Source organism: Anneissia japonica, unplaced genomic scaffold (genome assembly GCF_011630105.1).
Source record: "Anneissia japonica isolate Jap-2015-1 unplaced genomic scaffold, ASM1163010v1 scaffold5330_len1712360_cov203, whole genome shotgun sequence".
Lineage (NCBI taxonomy): Eukaryota > Metazoa > Echinodermata > Crinoidea > Comatulida > Comatulidae > Anneissia > Anneissia japonica.
In genome coordinates this window covers 36,268-49,630 of record NW_022711894.1, presented here as the reverse complement: position 1 = coordinate 49,630, position 13,363 = coordinate 36,268, and the positions used below count along the sequence as shown (strand labels likewise).

Sequence of the window (13,363 nt, the reverse complement as noted above, 5' to 3'; positions counted from 1 at the left end):
GACGTAGAAACATAGTAAAAATGAGCGTTGGTACCGTGTATGCCAGTCTACAACAAGCGTCGCCTAAATGTAATAATTAGCACGCTGAAATAGGCTAGTAAATAAGTTTAACTGGGTTCGTAAATATTATTGGCCTCAAAATATTGTGGCTGAGACATGGGCCGATTAAACGTAGAAATAGGAAACCTAGAAATATAGTAAAAACGCTGAATAGTAATACTCGAGCGTCGCCACATGCGGACGTTGGTACGTTTAGGTTAGTCTACAAACGTCGCCTAAAGTAATTGATTTTACCCGGCAGAACGAAAGAAGGAAACTCAGATTTTCAGTCGTCTTAGGCTCTTGTTTTTTGACAATGACCTTTCAGAGGTCAAATTGCTGTCAAGAATATGAATTGGCTACTTCGCAGCAAATATCGAGATGCTGTCCGACTGGGGAATGTTTATTAACAATGTATAAGCGTAGTATAAACATAGGCCTACTGTACTCTCTGATGAAAGTTTAAAAGTGAAAATTGAATTCACTCAACTGCTACAAAATATTTGTAGACCATATATTTATGAACTACTGTACTGGAAACTCGATCAACAAAACGATTAGCTGCATTTACCTCGGATCCGGACCGAAAGTGCCCCTATTCTCGCGTAATGCTCTGATTTTCTGATCAGTTCGGTAGGCCTTCCGACATGAACAATGGACTCGGTGTGAATGTACTCTACATTAAAATAGTTTAAAAATCCATCATTTCACTCCTTTTTGGTCAGCTAGCTCAGGGGCCAATTAAGAGGCCCGGGTTTCCGCACCCGTCCTTTTTTTTGGAAAGTTTAAAACAAAACAAAAAAAAAGAAAGGAAGGAAAAAGAAATAATTGATCGCCCAAAACGCCTCAGAGGTTATTTTCGGGCGTCTAGAAAACAATTTCGCGTGGTCCCCTACCGTAGAGTTGACTCGATCGGCTCCCTTTCGGTCCCCCACCCTTTCGGACATCTCTGGATCAGGGGTGGCGCCAGCGGGGGGCCGGGGGCCAATTCGTCGGAGAGAGAAAAAAAATTATATGTATTTTCTACATATTAGTAGAATCATAAATCGATTAAAATAATGAAACCTCTAAATTGTCAAAATTTTCGGGGACTTCGCTCCCTGGACCAGTTTCGAAAACTTTTAATCGAAGCTCGACCACGCCCGCTTTGCTTTCGTCGGGGAAATCTGACCCCTCGTCGGGGCATCGCCCCCCCCCCCTCCCGTTGGGGCATCGGCCCCTCCCCCCGTCGGCAAATCCTGGCGCTACCTCTGCTCTGGATCCGTCAGCACTCCTATACAACACTGATTCTAAAATATTCTAGATGAAGTATCTGTTAGTATTTTGTAAGGTTGCGAAATGTGTTAAGTTCGAGCAGCACAATATCAACTTCTTACGAATGTTCTGATCTGAACCTATTTCGTCACATGCACATAGGCCTATTCGTTTTCGCTGTACCTGACTATAAATTCTGTTTCACCCTGAATTGCATGATTTGAGGGCGCACAGCAATATTCTTGCCTAACTAGACCCTAAATAGCTGGGCAAGCAATATACATATTAAATTATTATTTGTTTCCTGTTAGGAGGAGTTAATTTGAGTTATTGCATTACTTTATCGATGTTATCCATTAGTAGTAAAATATGCATTAAATTATGTCCATTTTAACAACAGAAAGCGTTAAACCTGGTGACAGTTTTGACGAGAATTTAACGAATACTGGTTGAACGTTAACAAACAATAACATTATCTGTTTAAAAACTAATAAACTTCAACAATAACAATTTAATATTTGAATAGTTTTCTTCATAATATAAATATTTTATTGCTTTCATTTGAAAATTAGAAAACATGAGGCTTGCCATCCAGCATACTCTCGCTAAATATTAAACCGAGTAATTAGCATAACGGAAGTGGCAGTATTGTATATTTTAGTACAAAGAAACCACAATAATTTTACTCTTAACTTTGGCAATAGTAAGTTAATTCCAGTAACTGACGGATCATTTTAAAGCTTATATGGAGAAAATTTAAGTCAATTTTTTTGTTTTGGTCACTGACACTGACACTGGGTTTTGGCAACTATTGTTGTTTTCATAGCCACTTATGGAGACGCCGGTTTTGGCATGGAAAACAATACAGTATTGGTTTTTTTTTTTCATAGCTAATTATGGAGACGCATATAATCAACAACGTTCGGAGTCTGCATGGATCCTTAAATTGGTTGGTAATCAACTTATGGATTTTTGTTGTAAATCAGCAAAAATTAAATTAGTCCAATCTGTCTTTGAAGTCTATTTCTAATTTGCCCCTTTTAAATGATTGATGTTTTAATTTAATATTGTGAGAGTATAATGTATCTTAGTACATGAATCCATTAACTTTATAACCAGTTTTAACTAGTTCAAACATTTTGATATTATATCGTAGCAACTTCTTTTCTCTCCAGGTGGCCTCATTCGCAAACAAGTATCACATGGTTACTCACACACCCTCACTCAAAACAATAGCAACAGAAAATATTATCATTCAAAATAGAAACTTCGAGTATTACTGTAGTACAGTATTTGCATAAGCTTAAAAGTAGATATAACCTTGGGTAAAAACAGTACTGGTGTGAAATTATGAAAACAAACACAATAAAATGTTTAAAAAAAACTAAATACTGTAATTACTTTTGTCACATCGTTTTAAATGGTTTTAGTAGACACCCATTTCACAGTTTGCCTCTAATTCGACACCACTTTTGGGACTTGAACATTTTGGGTAGTACGCTCCCGCCGCTGCCCCCGGGATTTGATCTTCATACAGAGCTACGTGTTAATGGGTTGAAGATTGTTATTTGAAAAACCGAAAGGTTCACTGATTAATCTGAGATAAGAAAGTATAATAATACATACTCCAAGTATTGAAATACAAGTACATGTATTGAAATACACTCCATCGTGTTGGGAATCCCAACACGATGGCGTGTACTTCAATACTTGGAGTATGTATTATACTTTCTTATTGTTATTTGACTTATTGAAGAAATGGTCTCGAATTAGAGGGGTCTCGGAATTGGAGGGTTCTCGAATTGGGAGGGTTCTCGAACTGGACGGTGCATTTGCATTTTACAAGAATCATTAATCAGATAAATAGATATCATTACAAATATTAAATAGATATCACATATAAGACTGGAGTATACATTTATTGAGACACAAACTTACGTGCACACTTCTAAATGTGATGATAATTTTTAGTATAATGTAAACATTATTGAACATTAACACTAATATTAATACTAATATAATATTAACTTTAAGCTAATAATATTAATATAATATTAAGCATACTGAATATCCAAATCTGTGATGGAACTCAACATTTTCTTCTATTAAACGAACCATATACCTGATCATTTTGGCCAGGAATAATCCAGTGCGTGAAACATTCTCCTTTGTCAAATTACACAACGCAATAAGTTTAACCGATTGACCTTTGCCCTAGAAGAATAGCAGAGCTGTTTTTGTGAACAGCAGGTGTCAGATATGTATATCTTGAGAGTGTGCTTTTACCGCAAACCACTGGAATTTTCACAGACTACATCCAGTTGCGCAAAATCTTACTAGTACTATAATGTTGTTTAGTCACAAGCTTGACAAGAACTATTGTTTATTTAAAGATGTACAGTATATCCCCTGAAATGACAAAAAGTCATAAAAAAAAAATTAGAAATGAACTTTCTTATTTCAACATATCATACAAATTATTAACTTTTAGTATAGAAATTATTGAATTAAAAAAAATGTGTACCCTGATTTTTATACTAAATAAATAAAAAAATAAATAAAAAGATAAATAAAAACACTTACATTCACTAGAAATGTATCTATCATTTTTTGCTTTAAAATTATGGATAAATATTTAAATACTCTAATTTCTATGCTCAAATTGTTACTTTTTATGTTACTTCAAAATGAGCAAATTAATTTCAAAAACGATTATCATGATATTTTTGGGGTATTTTGTATGGGAAAATACATCTTTAAATCCAACCGCGAACAGTAGTATGATTTAACCAAGATAAAGTTGACCTTTGTCTAGGTCAAAAGCAATCCAATGAAACCCTGCTCAAGAGCTGAACAGAGGAAATCTATGACAATCATGGAAACTGATAGGCCTATTTATTATGAATTCATTGATTTAATATGGTTTCCCTATCTATTTATACAGTCAGTATGTTTTTAATTAAAAGTATTTGATAAAATGTTTATAGTTGACTTTTTAGGCATTTGATACTTTTTTCTTCTTTTTCTTCACAACTTTCGCATCCACATTTTCTTCCAGGACTCGTTTACTGTTTTCATTACTACTGGACTGTTGCAGTTTTGGTTTTCTATCTCGGTTCCTATTTCTCTTTGTTTTATTTTTCACTGCAACTTCTGATTGGCTGCTGCCCAATTTGCTAGCATCTTGTTGGAAATTTTTCGCTGTTCTAACAGTCAAACATGTTAGTCTCGCTGTTGTGTCAACTGATGCAAGTAGGTGTGGCTGCTCTGTGATCTGTGAAAAGCCAATGAAATGCTGATACTTGAGGATGTTGAAAGAAAGTTTTAGAAATACTTGAATCTTTAGAATAAATGCATACATTACAAAATCTTTAACTTAACATTATTTCAATTGTTTCTGCTTCAACCAATGAAGAATATTGTTGATCTCTGACATCCATTTCATAATCAGTTTCCAATTTTGAAAAATTGCATTAGGCAATGATTCAGTTTAGGATACATCTGTTAGGGCAGCAGTGTAGAACCCTCCCTTAATCGGCAGCCCATAAATGGAAACGTGAGATGTTCCTTCCCTTTGTAAGTCTTAGGAGTTAGGAATTCTGCCTTGGGCACTCCTGAAGCGTCTCCCACCAGGGTTACGGTGATTATGATGATGATGATGATTAAGATTATCATTATTATTATTATTATTACTATTATTATTATTATTATTATTATTACTATTTATATTCGTAGTTAAGATTACTGACTGTTAATTAATCTCTCGATAACTGTTTGTGTTATGAGCACCTTTGATGTATACTGGCGCACTCCTGAAGCGTCTCCCACCAGGGTTACAGTGATTATTATGATGATGATGATTAAGATCATCATCATTATTATTATTATTATTATTATTTATATTCGTAGTTAAGATTACCGCCTGTTAATTAATCTCTCGATAACTGTTTGTGTTATGAGCATCTTTGATGTATACTGGCGCACTCCTGAAGCGTCTCCCACCAGGGTTACACTGATTATTATGATGATGATGATTAAGATTATCATTATTATTATTTATATTCATAGTTAAGATTACCGACTGTTAATTAATCTCTCGATATCTGTTTGTGTTATGAGCATCTTTGATGTATACTGGCGCATAATAAATGTGGACTATTTTAAAATTGTTATCCCACTCAGTAACGTTCTGACCACACTATCAAATTTTATGTAACTGATACAACTGTGATTTGTAAATATACAAATCTATGACACCATCATACTCATGTTTGTGCAAAAAAAAAATCACAGATATTAGTCACTAAACTTGATACAGTAATGTGGATAATTCTTAAGGCCCTCAAAAACATTTTACCTAAATTGTCCTTACAAAATATTTCCTAGTTTGTTTTCTCCAAATCATCATACAAAATAATATATTATACGAAAACTATGATTCACATGTTTAAAATAACCAAGTGGTAAAAAGGATACAAAGAAAGAAGGAATATGCAGGTACATGCTTATAATTTTGTATGAATTGTCTAAAAAAATGACTAAAATATGAGTTGTTGTGGGTAAAGATAAAGAATAGCTCCATTGGTACAATTTGGTAAAGAAAATAACGTGTTTAATGGCATGAGTAGGTATGGGTAGACATTTCATACCTTTTCAACATCGATGGTCCAGGCTTTGATGTGACCATCACTTGATGCTGTGAAAAGCCAGTAAGAACCTGACTGCTCGGATGACACTGATGCACGAATAGATTTTATTGCCTTCACTCTGAAAAGAATGACAAATATTACGTTGATAAAGGGAGATGATGACTCTAGATTTATATAGGTAATAAAAAGATTTCTATAATATATTTTGATGTAAATTTCTTGAAATTGAATTTTTCGGAAACCAAACAAATGGTGATAGACTTAATAAGGGAAATAGTAATTCAGATATTGCCAACTGTTATACTGAATGTAGTGGTAGACTGAGGCCGCCATAGGGCTCTACAGAACACAATTGTTCTCCTTCCTCCCTGGGAATATATCACTAATTTTATTATTAATTATACCAATACTATTATCATAATTTTGATTATTATTATTATTATCATTATCATTATCATTATCATTAACATTATTATTATCATTATCATTATCATTATTATTATTATTATTATTATTATTATTATTATTATTATTATGTTACTAAAACCTACCTTAAAGGGAACTTAGACAATGGAGAAATCAAGAGACCAATTAAAAAAACAATGTTATTGGGGAAAATAACATGACGTTAAGGGGAAAATAACACAAAGATATTCCTCTTAAGTCCTACTTAGCGCATATTATTATTATTATCATTATTATTACTATTAATATTATTATTATTATTACTATCATCATCATCATCATCATCATCATCATCATCATTATCATCAGTTAATTGTCTATGCATTTTTTATATTCACATTGTTATATTCAGAGATGAAATTTCCCATAGAGGGATGAATACAGTCTCATTGTATCCTTGTATTTAAAAAAATACATAATTTATTATTTTAACACATTTGCTGCCAGTAACCAGTATACTTGTCCCTCAGGATGTTGGTAAGGGCGATAGGGACGACAACACTTGTCAAAATCGGGGTAACATTATAGATTTTATTACTTCTTTGTTGTACATTGTAGAACCACAGACTAAACAGCTGGTAGTTCGGGCAACGTGCACATAGACGATAACGTACAAATAACGGATGTATCTTTGTTGTTTTATCTTGCTGGTAGTAGACTAAATTGCACGATACTGTACCTACCCATGCAAATAGCAGGCGAGAAAACTTGCACTTGGCTGAGAAATTAAAAAATGCTGTCCCAGTGCTGGCGACGAGTTTACTCGTCCCTTTTATATTTTCCCACCATTTGAGGCATTTTGTGGCAAAATGGCTAAGTTGTAGCAAAAATTGAAATTCAAGTTATTGGTATTTTCAGATACCTGAGTATGTAATCTTTGAAATGAGGGTTCATTCATTGAAATTGGGACATTTCAAGCCTAAGTTATTTGAGAGTAAATGTCACAGCACTCTTAGAGTCAACATATAAACATGATTTTGAGTAATTGCCTTTCAAAGTTATTTGTGCATACATTGCTTAATAGAATTAACTATCAAAATAACGTTAAACAAACGATTTGATGACAACTTCCAGAACAAATACTTTGGGACATGATTAATAAGACATTATTAACTGTTGATATATAGTAAAAGACATATTTGGATTTTTAGGCAAATTTTTGAGCTCCAATATGTTATAGCTCATTTACTCAATACTGGCCTGTGCGACAACTTAACCATTTCGCCATGACATGCCTCAATTTATTAAACACACCGTTCCGATGATACTGTATATGACTAGATAGAATTTCAAAAAAAGTAAGTTTGTACATGTAAACTTAATCTGGCACATGGAAACCAACCTAAAAAAAAAGGTCTGGCAGTCAACATGTTAAAGACACATGGTCTGTGTTGAGACTGGCACATGTTATAAAAAAGTTATTATATTAAAAATAATGGAGTGGTATAATACTTTCTATAGAACTCTAACCTGTTTTCATGGGCTTTCCATTTGCACAGGCAGACTGGATTACTTTCACTTGCGCTGAAAACTTCTATCATTTCTCCTTCTCCTCCAACAACAACATAGTCATCCTTTTATGGTAATAAAAATTGTGTAACAATTAATATAACAGCAAATGATAATAACACTGTAATAAACAACATCAATAATAATAAGAATATACTTAAAATGATTACAATAATGCGTACAAAATATGAAGTGTAAGCAAGTGTGATAATCATAGAATGATGCTGTATCGTTCCATGCGAAATACAGTACCAAAACAATTTTTAAAAATCGTTTGTGAAATTTATTTGCTCATTTTGAAGTAACATAAAAATTATCAACTTGAAAATAAAAATTAGTGTATTTAAAAAATGTTTACTCATAATTTTACAGCAAAAAAAGTGTTTTATTACTTTTATTATCATTATCCAGCATAAAAATCAGGGTACACATTTTTAAATTCAATCATTTCTATGCTCATGTTAATGATTTTTATGTTGCCTCAATACGAGCAAGTGAATTTAAGAATTATATTGTAAGATTTTATATCGTTTTTAGAGGATAACATACAGTATCTTTAATATAGAGCTGTGTAATTTTAATGACTGTAAAACAATATGCAAGTGATTCAGGTAGGATTGAAGTTTACCCTTTCCAGAGTTCAAAGACATTATTCTACCTGACCACTAAGCTTGTGACAAATTATTGCCACATAAATCAATTACGTAAAAAAATAAACAAACGAACAGATAAAAAAAAAATCAAAATGAGATATTGTAGTTTAAACAGGACATGAAATATTCTCATGAAAAAAAAGAGATGGTTATTGATAGCTTAGATGTGGTTAGAGTTGGGCAATGTTTCTATGAAATGTTATGGTAAAAAAATTATGCAATGCTTTGCAGCCAAATGGACTGATGCGTAAAATAAGGTGTGAATTGCGCAAGTAGAATAAGGAAGTCACATACTAAGAAATTATTAAGACTGTCAATAATTTTGAAGACAAACAAAAGGTAAAATGACACTTCTGTCGTTGAATATTAAATTAGGATGAATTACACAATCTGAATTGGTTAGGAATGATGTTTGTGCCCTACCTCACATGTTATTGTATTAAATGCTCATTATTATGTTCCTGAATTAAATAGCATTGCAGTACCCTCTACTACTTGGGTATCAGATTCAACACTAGCCACAAACTACTAGTAAGTGGTCTAGTGGTTATGGCACTAGGATGGTAATCTGGCAGTCGTGGGTTCAATTCCCACCCGAATAACAAGACCACTCGAATCACAAGATTTTTTTCTAACTTGTATTTTGGAAAGAATTCAGCATTTAGTTTGGTAACATGTTAGGTAGAGCAAAAACATCATTTCATACCGAATGATATTGGAAATGAGTATAAAATAGTAATGATTTAGTATTATTAATACACTTTTTGTTCTTTTCATTTATTGTTCCAAAATACAATGTAATGTATAATACAAAAGGAAACTAAGACATAGCTGAAGCCAAGTCGAGATTGGTACCGCTTAACTACTAAGTAACTAACTCATTAACTCTTCTTTGAACTTATTAGATTAAACAAAACTAGAGTCATAAATATGGCCTCATTAATGAAACATTCCTCCTGAGAGCTAAGATTCTTATTCTTTACGCAATTAACATCTCAACGAGATTTGATTGACAGATAAACCGACTAATCAGCGAGCGTCATTTAGTCACGTGATCAAAAACTTTTTCTCTGGAGATTTTAATTTCCTTAGACAGCTGGTTTAAACGCGAAACATACGCGAGCCTAGGCTTAGATGTCTATGCTTGGTTATAGATACCCAGATTTACACGAGCAGTACGCATCAGTGACTTGGCCTTTGCCGACAACAAGGCTGACAGAATGCGGCTTTTCCCTCTTCCTTTGGGAGTGACCTACAGAGGCTTTTACAACAATTTCCCCGCCATGTTCCATGAAACAGATTAACACTATGAATATATGATTCACTTGCATACCGCCTACCCTGAATTCTCTTTCTTAAAGAAGGTTGATAACGAAGAAAATCTTCGCCAACTGGGTAAGTCTAGCCGCCATTGTCTAAGGTTTTCGTGACTTTGCGGGCGGGGCTTCGCGTCCTTGTCAACATGTCAATTGACACTCCAAAAGCCTTGTCCAGATAATCAAATTTTATTTGACAAAAACATGTGACATGCCTAAATATGGTCATGATGACATCACATCGTGACCATATATAGGCACATCACATCTATATATGGACATACAACAGTTTTTTTGTCAAAGAAAATTTGATAATGTGGACTTAGTAGTGATGTGGCACACACTGGCTATGGGATTATGCAATACTGTCTGGTGTATTCATACTGTAATTTATCATCATACTAAATTTAATTACTCCACATAATATTATATTACCTGTATGAGGGCAGCAGAAATGATTTTGCCAGAAAATTTATAAGAGGCAATGACTTTGGCTGTTTCAAGCTGGTATACATCAACTCTATTGTCTATTACAACAAAGTACTTAGTGCCACTTGGATTCCATAGGATAAGTTCTGAAACTGAATAGAAAACAGGATACATCTCTAACTATCATATTATTATAAACTGATGTAAAGCGCATAGAAGCACATTTGCACAGTATGCGCTATCAAAGGGTATAGAACGTAAAGAGAGCATGGTACGCTCTTTTGAGCGTAAACAAACGATACGTCCCAGTATGCAACTAGATCAGCAACTAGATCAGAGTACGCCTGATGCATTTGGGTGTCACTTTTGGTTAGCCAGTAGTGCCGAGCACAGGTTGTTTTATCTGTGTTTCACAAGATACAATTCCTTCATAGAGGGCGATAGTTAGATTAATATTATTATTTTTTTTATATTTTAGATATTATTGTCTATTCCATCATGACAATGATAATTACTATAAAACAAAGATAATTATGAATTTACATACCTGCTTTTAAATTTGTAATGTATGCTGACCTCCCTTGGATAAGATTCCAAGTTCTTAATGTCTTGTCCTTCCCGACGGACATCGCTAATTTTCCCGATGGATGAACGGCTACAGACAACACCTCTGACCTGTGACCACGAAGAACCTTATGACACTCCCAATCTTTTGTGGACCAGACGCAGACAGTACCATCCTCGCTGCAGCTGAGCATGTGTCTGTTGTCATGGAAACATAGGCAAGTAACCGATCCTAATAAAAATATAATGGATTGCTAATAAATTATATTTTTATGAATTGTGAATAAATAATTAAATATAACAATACTAATAATTAATAGGTTGATTTAAACGGTGTAAATATATGCCCACTGTGCAGTGGTGGCACCGGGGGTGGGGGGTCAAAGGTGGGCATTTGCTCCCCCACCCCGGTTGACAAGCCTGGACCCCCTGTCGTCCGACGAACGACTAGGTTGTCGGATCAAAAATTAGAAAAAAAATAATTTGCCTATCCAAATACTGCTATTTTGATGCCAATCCCTACTGTGGTCTAAAAGCATATTTAGGACCAAATTAAGCCATAAAAACTCTCCCCATGAACCCTAACATTGATTTTTTATTCTGGGCCGTCAACCGAGGCTTCATCATCGCCTTGGTTCGGACCCCTCCATCACACACTTCAGACCCCTTGTGGGCAAATTTCTGGTGCCACCACTGCTACTGTATAATTAATACTGTACTGTATTATTTAAAAAAACAATAAAATGTACTTTACCTTTATTACTGTTGAACATTTTTTTTCAAATACTGTTATTTATTACTTTTGTTTCTATGTACTTTACTTTGTATTATGTTGTTATATCTTGTTTGTTTCTTCCTTAATTTAGTTCATGTTTTTTGGTAATGTTTCTTCTTTTCTGCATAGGATATCTCTTGATATATTAGTGTTTCACACTTTTGGTTATATTATCCTTGTTTTTCTTTATCCTAAAATGTTGATAATAAAAAATAAATAAATGAATACATCACAAATTGCTTGCCTTTGTGGTGCATCAGGCTACCGACTTCACAATTTGTTTTCAGGTTATATAGCTGTATCATCTCGTCTGTACTTCCTGATGCCAAGAAATTGTTTGTCGACGCCAGTGCCTTCACGCAGCCTGTGTGGGAATTGTTAGTGAACTTCATTTGAAATATATATTCCTGCATAAAAACAAACAAAAAAAAGGAATTAATCAGTAAATACATTTTTTAATAATGGCTCTAGGTGACCATCGACTTGGTCATCATCCCAGGTAGCTCACTGTTGCATTAAAGACATATTGTTCCCTGAAAATGACAAAAAAATTATATCATTTTGCAATATAACATACAAAATTATTAACTTGAGCAAATTATTGAATTAAAAAATGTGTACTCTGATTTTTATACTGAATATTGGATAACGTTAATTAAAAATAATGAAGAAACTTCCAATGACTGGAGGGTGCTCTATTTTGTGGTTTTTAAATAGAGGGCACTATATACAAATTTACTTATTTTTGTCTCGCGCATTGGACGCCAGCAAAGTTGGCCAGTATAAAGCAGGTGTGTCAGTCAAGTTCGTTATTGATAAAACAAAATCTAAAATATGATGTAATTACATTATTAGATTTTGTTTTATCAATATGATGTAATACATGCGGTTTTCCACTACTGAAGGCCTAGGTGAATTTATTCACGACACGAAAAGTTTGGCCTCAAAAAAATTTGTGCAAGCACTTATTTATTTTTACCACTGATGAACAAAAAGTACACGTTTCCGCATTGCCAATGATGGATCGGCATGCCATTTTCTTGCGCATACATTCCTTAATTCGATCTTGCACTCACAGGCACGATTAAATCTCTTATGAAACTCTGACTGGCTGCGCGTAATGTTTTGCTTCACAAAAAGTAGAAACTGCAACGACAAGTGCAAAATCTGGTGGTAAATGACTCATACTGTACATGAAAATTAAACTGCGCATGTATAGGGCCATAGCCTATGGTTTAATGCTTTTTTTCAATTTGCAGAAATAAATTCGCGTTGGCCTAGTGGACAACCAGTTTAAAGAGAAGAACATGGATGACTCAGATATATAGATGCAATAGCAGCCCCTGAGACGGCGGTCTTATAATTGTAGTCTAGGCCTAGGCCTGAGCTGTTTGGCATGTGGTAGTAAGCTCTAACAGCTCCTCACTCGACTCAGTCAGGTCAGGCTCAGTCAGCCTCACATAAAACAGAGGCTTTAGGCCTAAGATAGGCCGGGTTTAATATAGGCAGCCAAATTAAACATGTTATAAATATATGCATTATTCAAATTAAAATTTTGATTAACCTCATCATTTTTCTTGATTAAACGATATCCAATTAGAGATCTTTCATAGCAGCCAGCTATCACGTCGATTTCTATGGAAGTCGCCATGTTCGGTAAATGGAGGCTAGGCTAAACAATTCATTTTTACAAAAATAATGCATATGTAA

At 34.0% G+C, this 13,363-nt stretch overlaps 1 protein-coding gene across 1 annotated transcript; it reads right to left on the bottom strand.

Moving 5' to 3' along the window:
- Positions 1-3,193: 3,193 nt before the first annotated feature.
- On the bottom strand, positions 3,194-13,350 carry LOC117107613 (p21-activated protein kinase-interacting protein 1-like). Its single transcript, XM_033249314.1, has 7 exons — positions 13,218-13,350; positions 11,898-12,060; positions 10,862-11,110; positions 10,321-10,466; positions 7,878-7,981; positions 5,943-6,060; positions 3,194-4,567 (listed from the first exon to the last, which is right to left on the bottom strand). The coding sequence occupies exons 1-7, from the start codon at positions 13,302-13,304 to the stop codon at positions 4,289-4,291; spliced, it is 1,146 nt and encodes a 381-aa protein (XP_033105205.1). The 5' UTR covers positions 13,305-13,350; the 3' UTR covers positions 3,194-4,288.
- Positions 13,351-13,363: the final 13 nt, after the last annotated feature.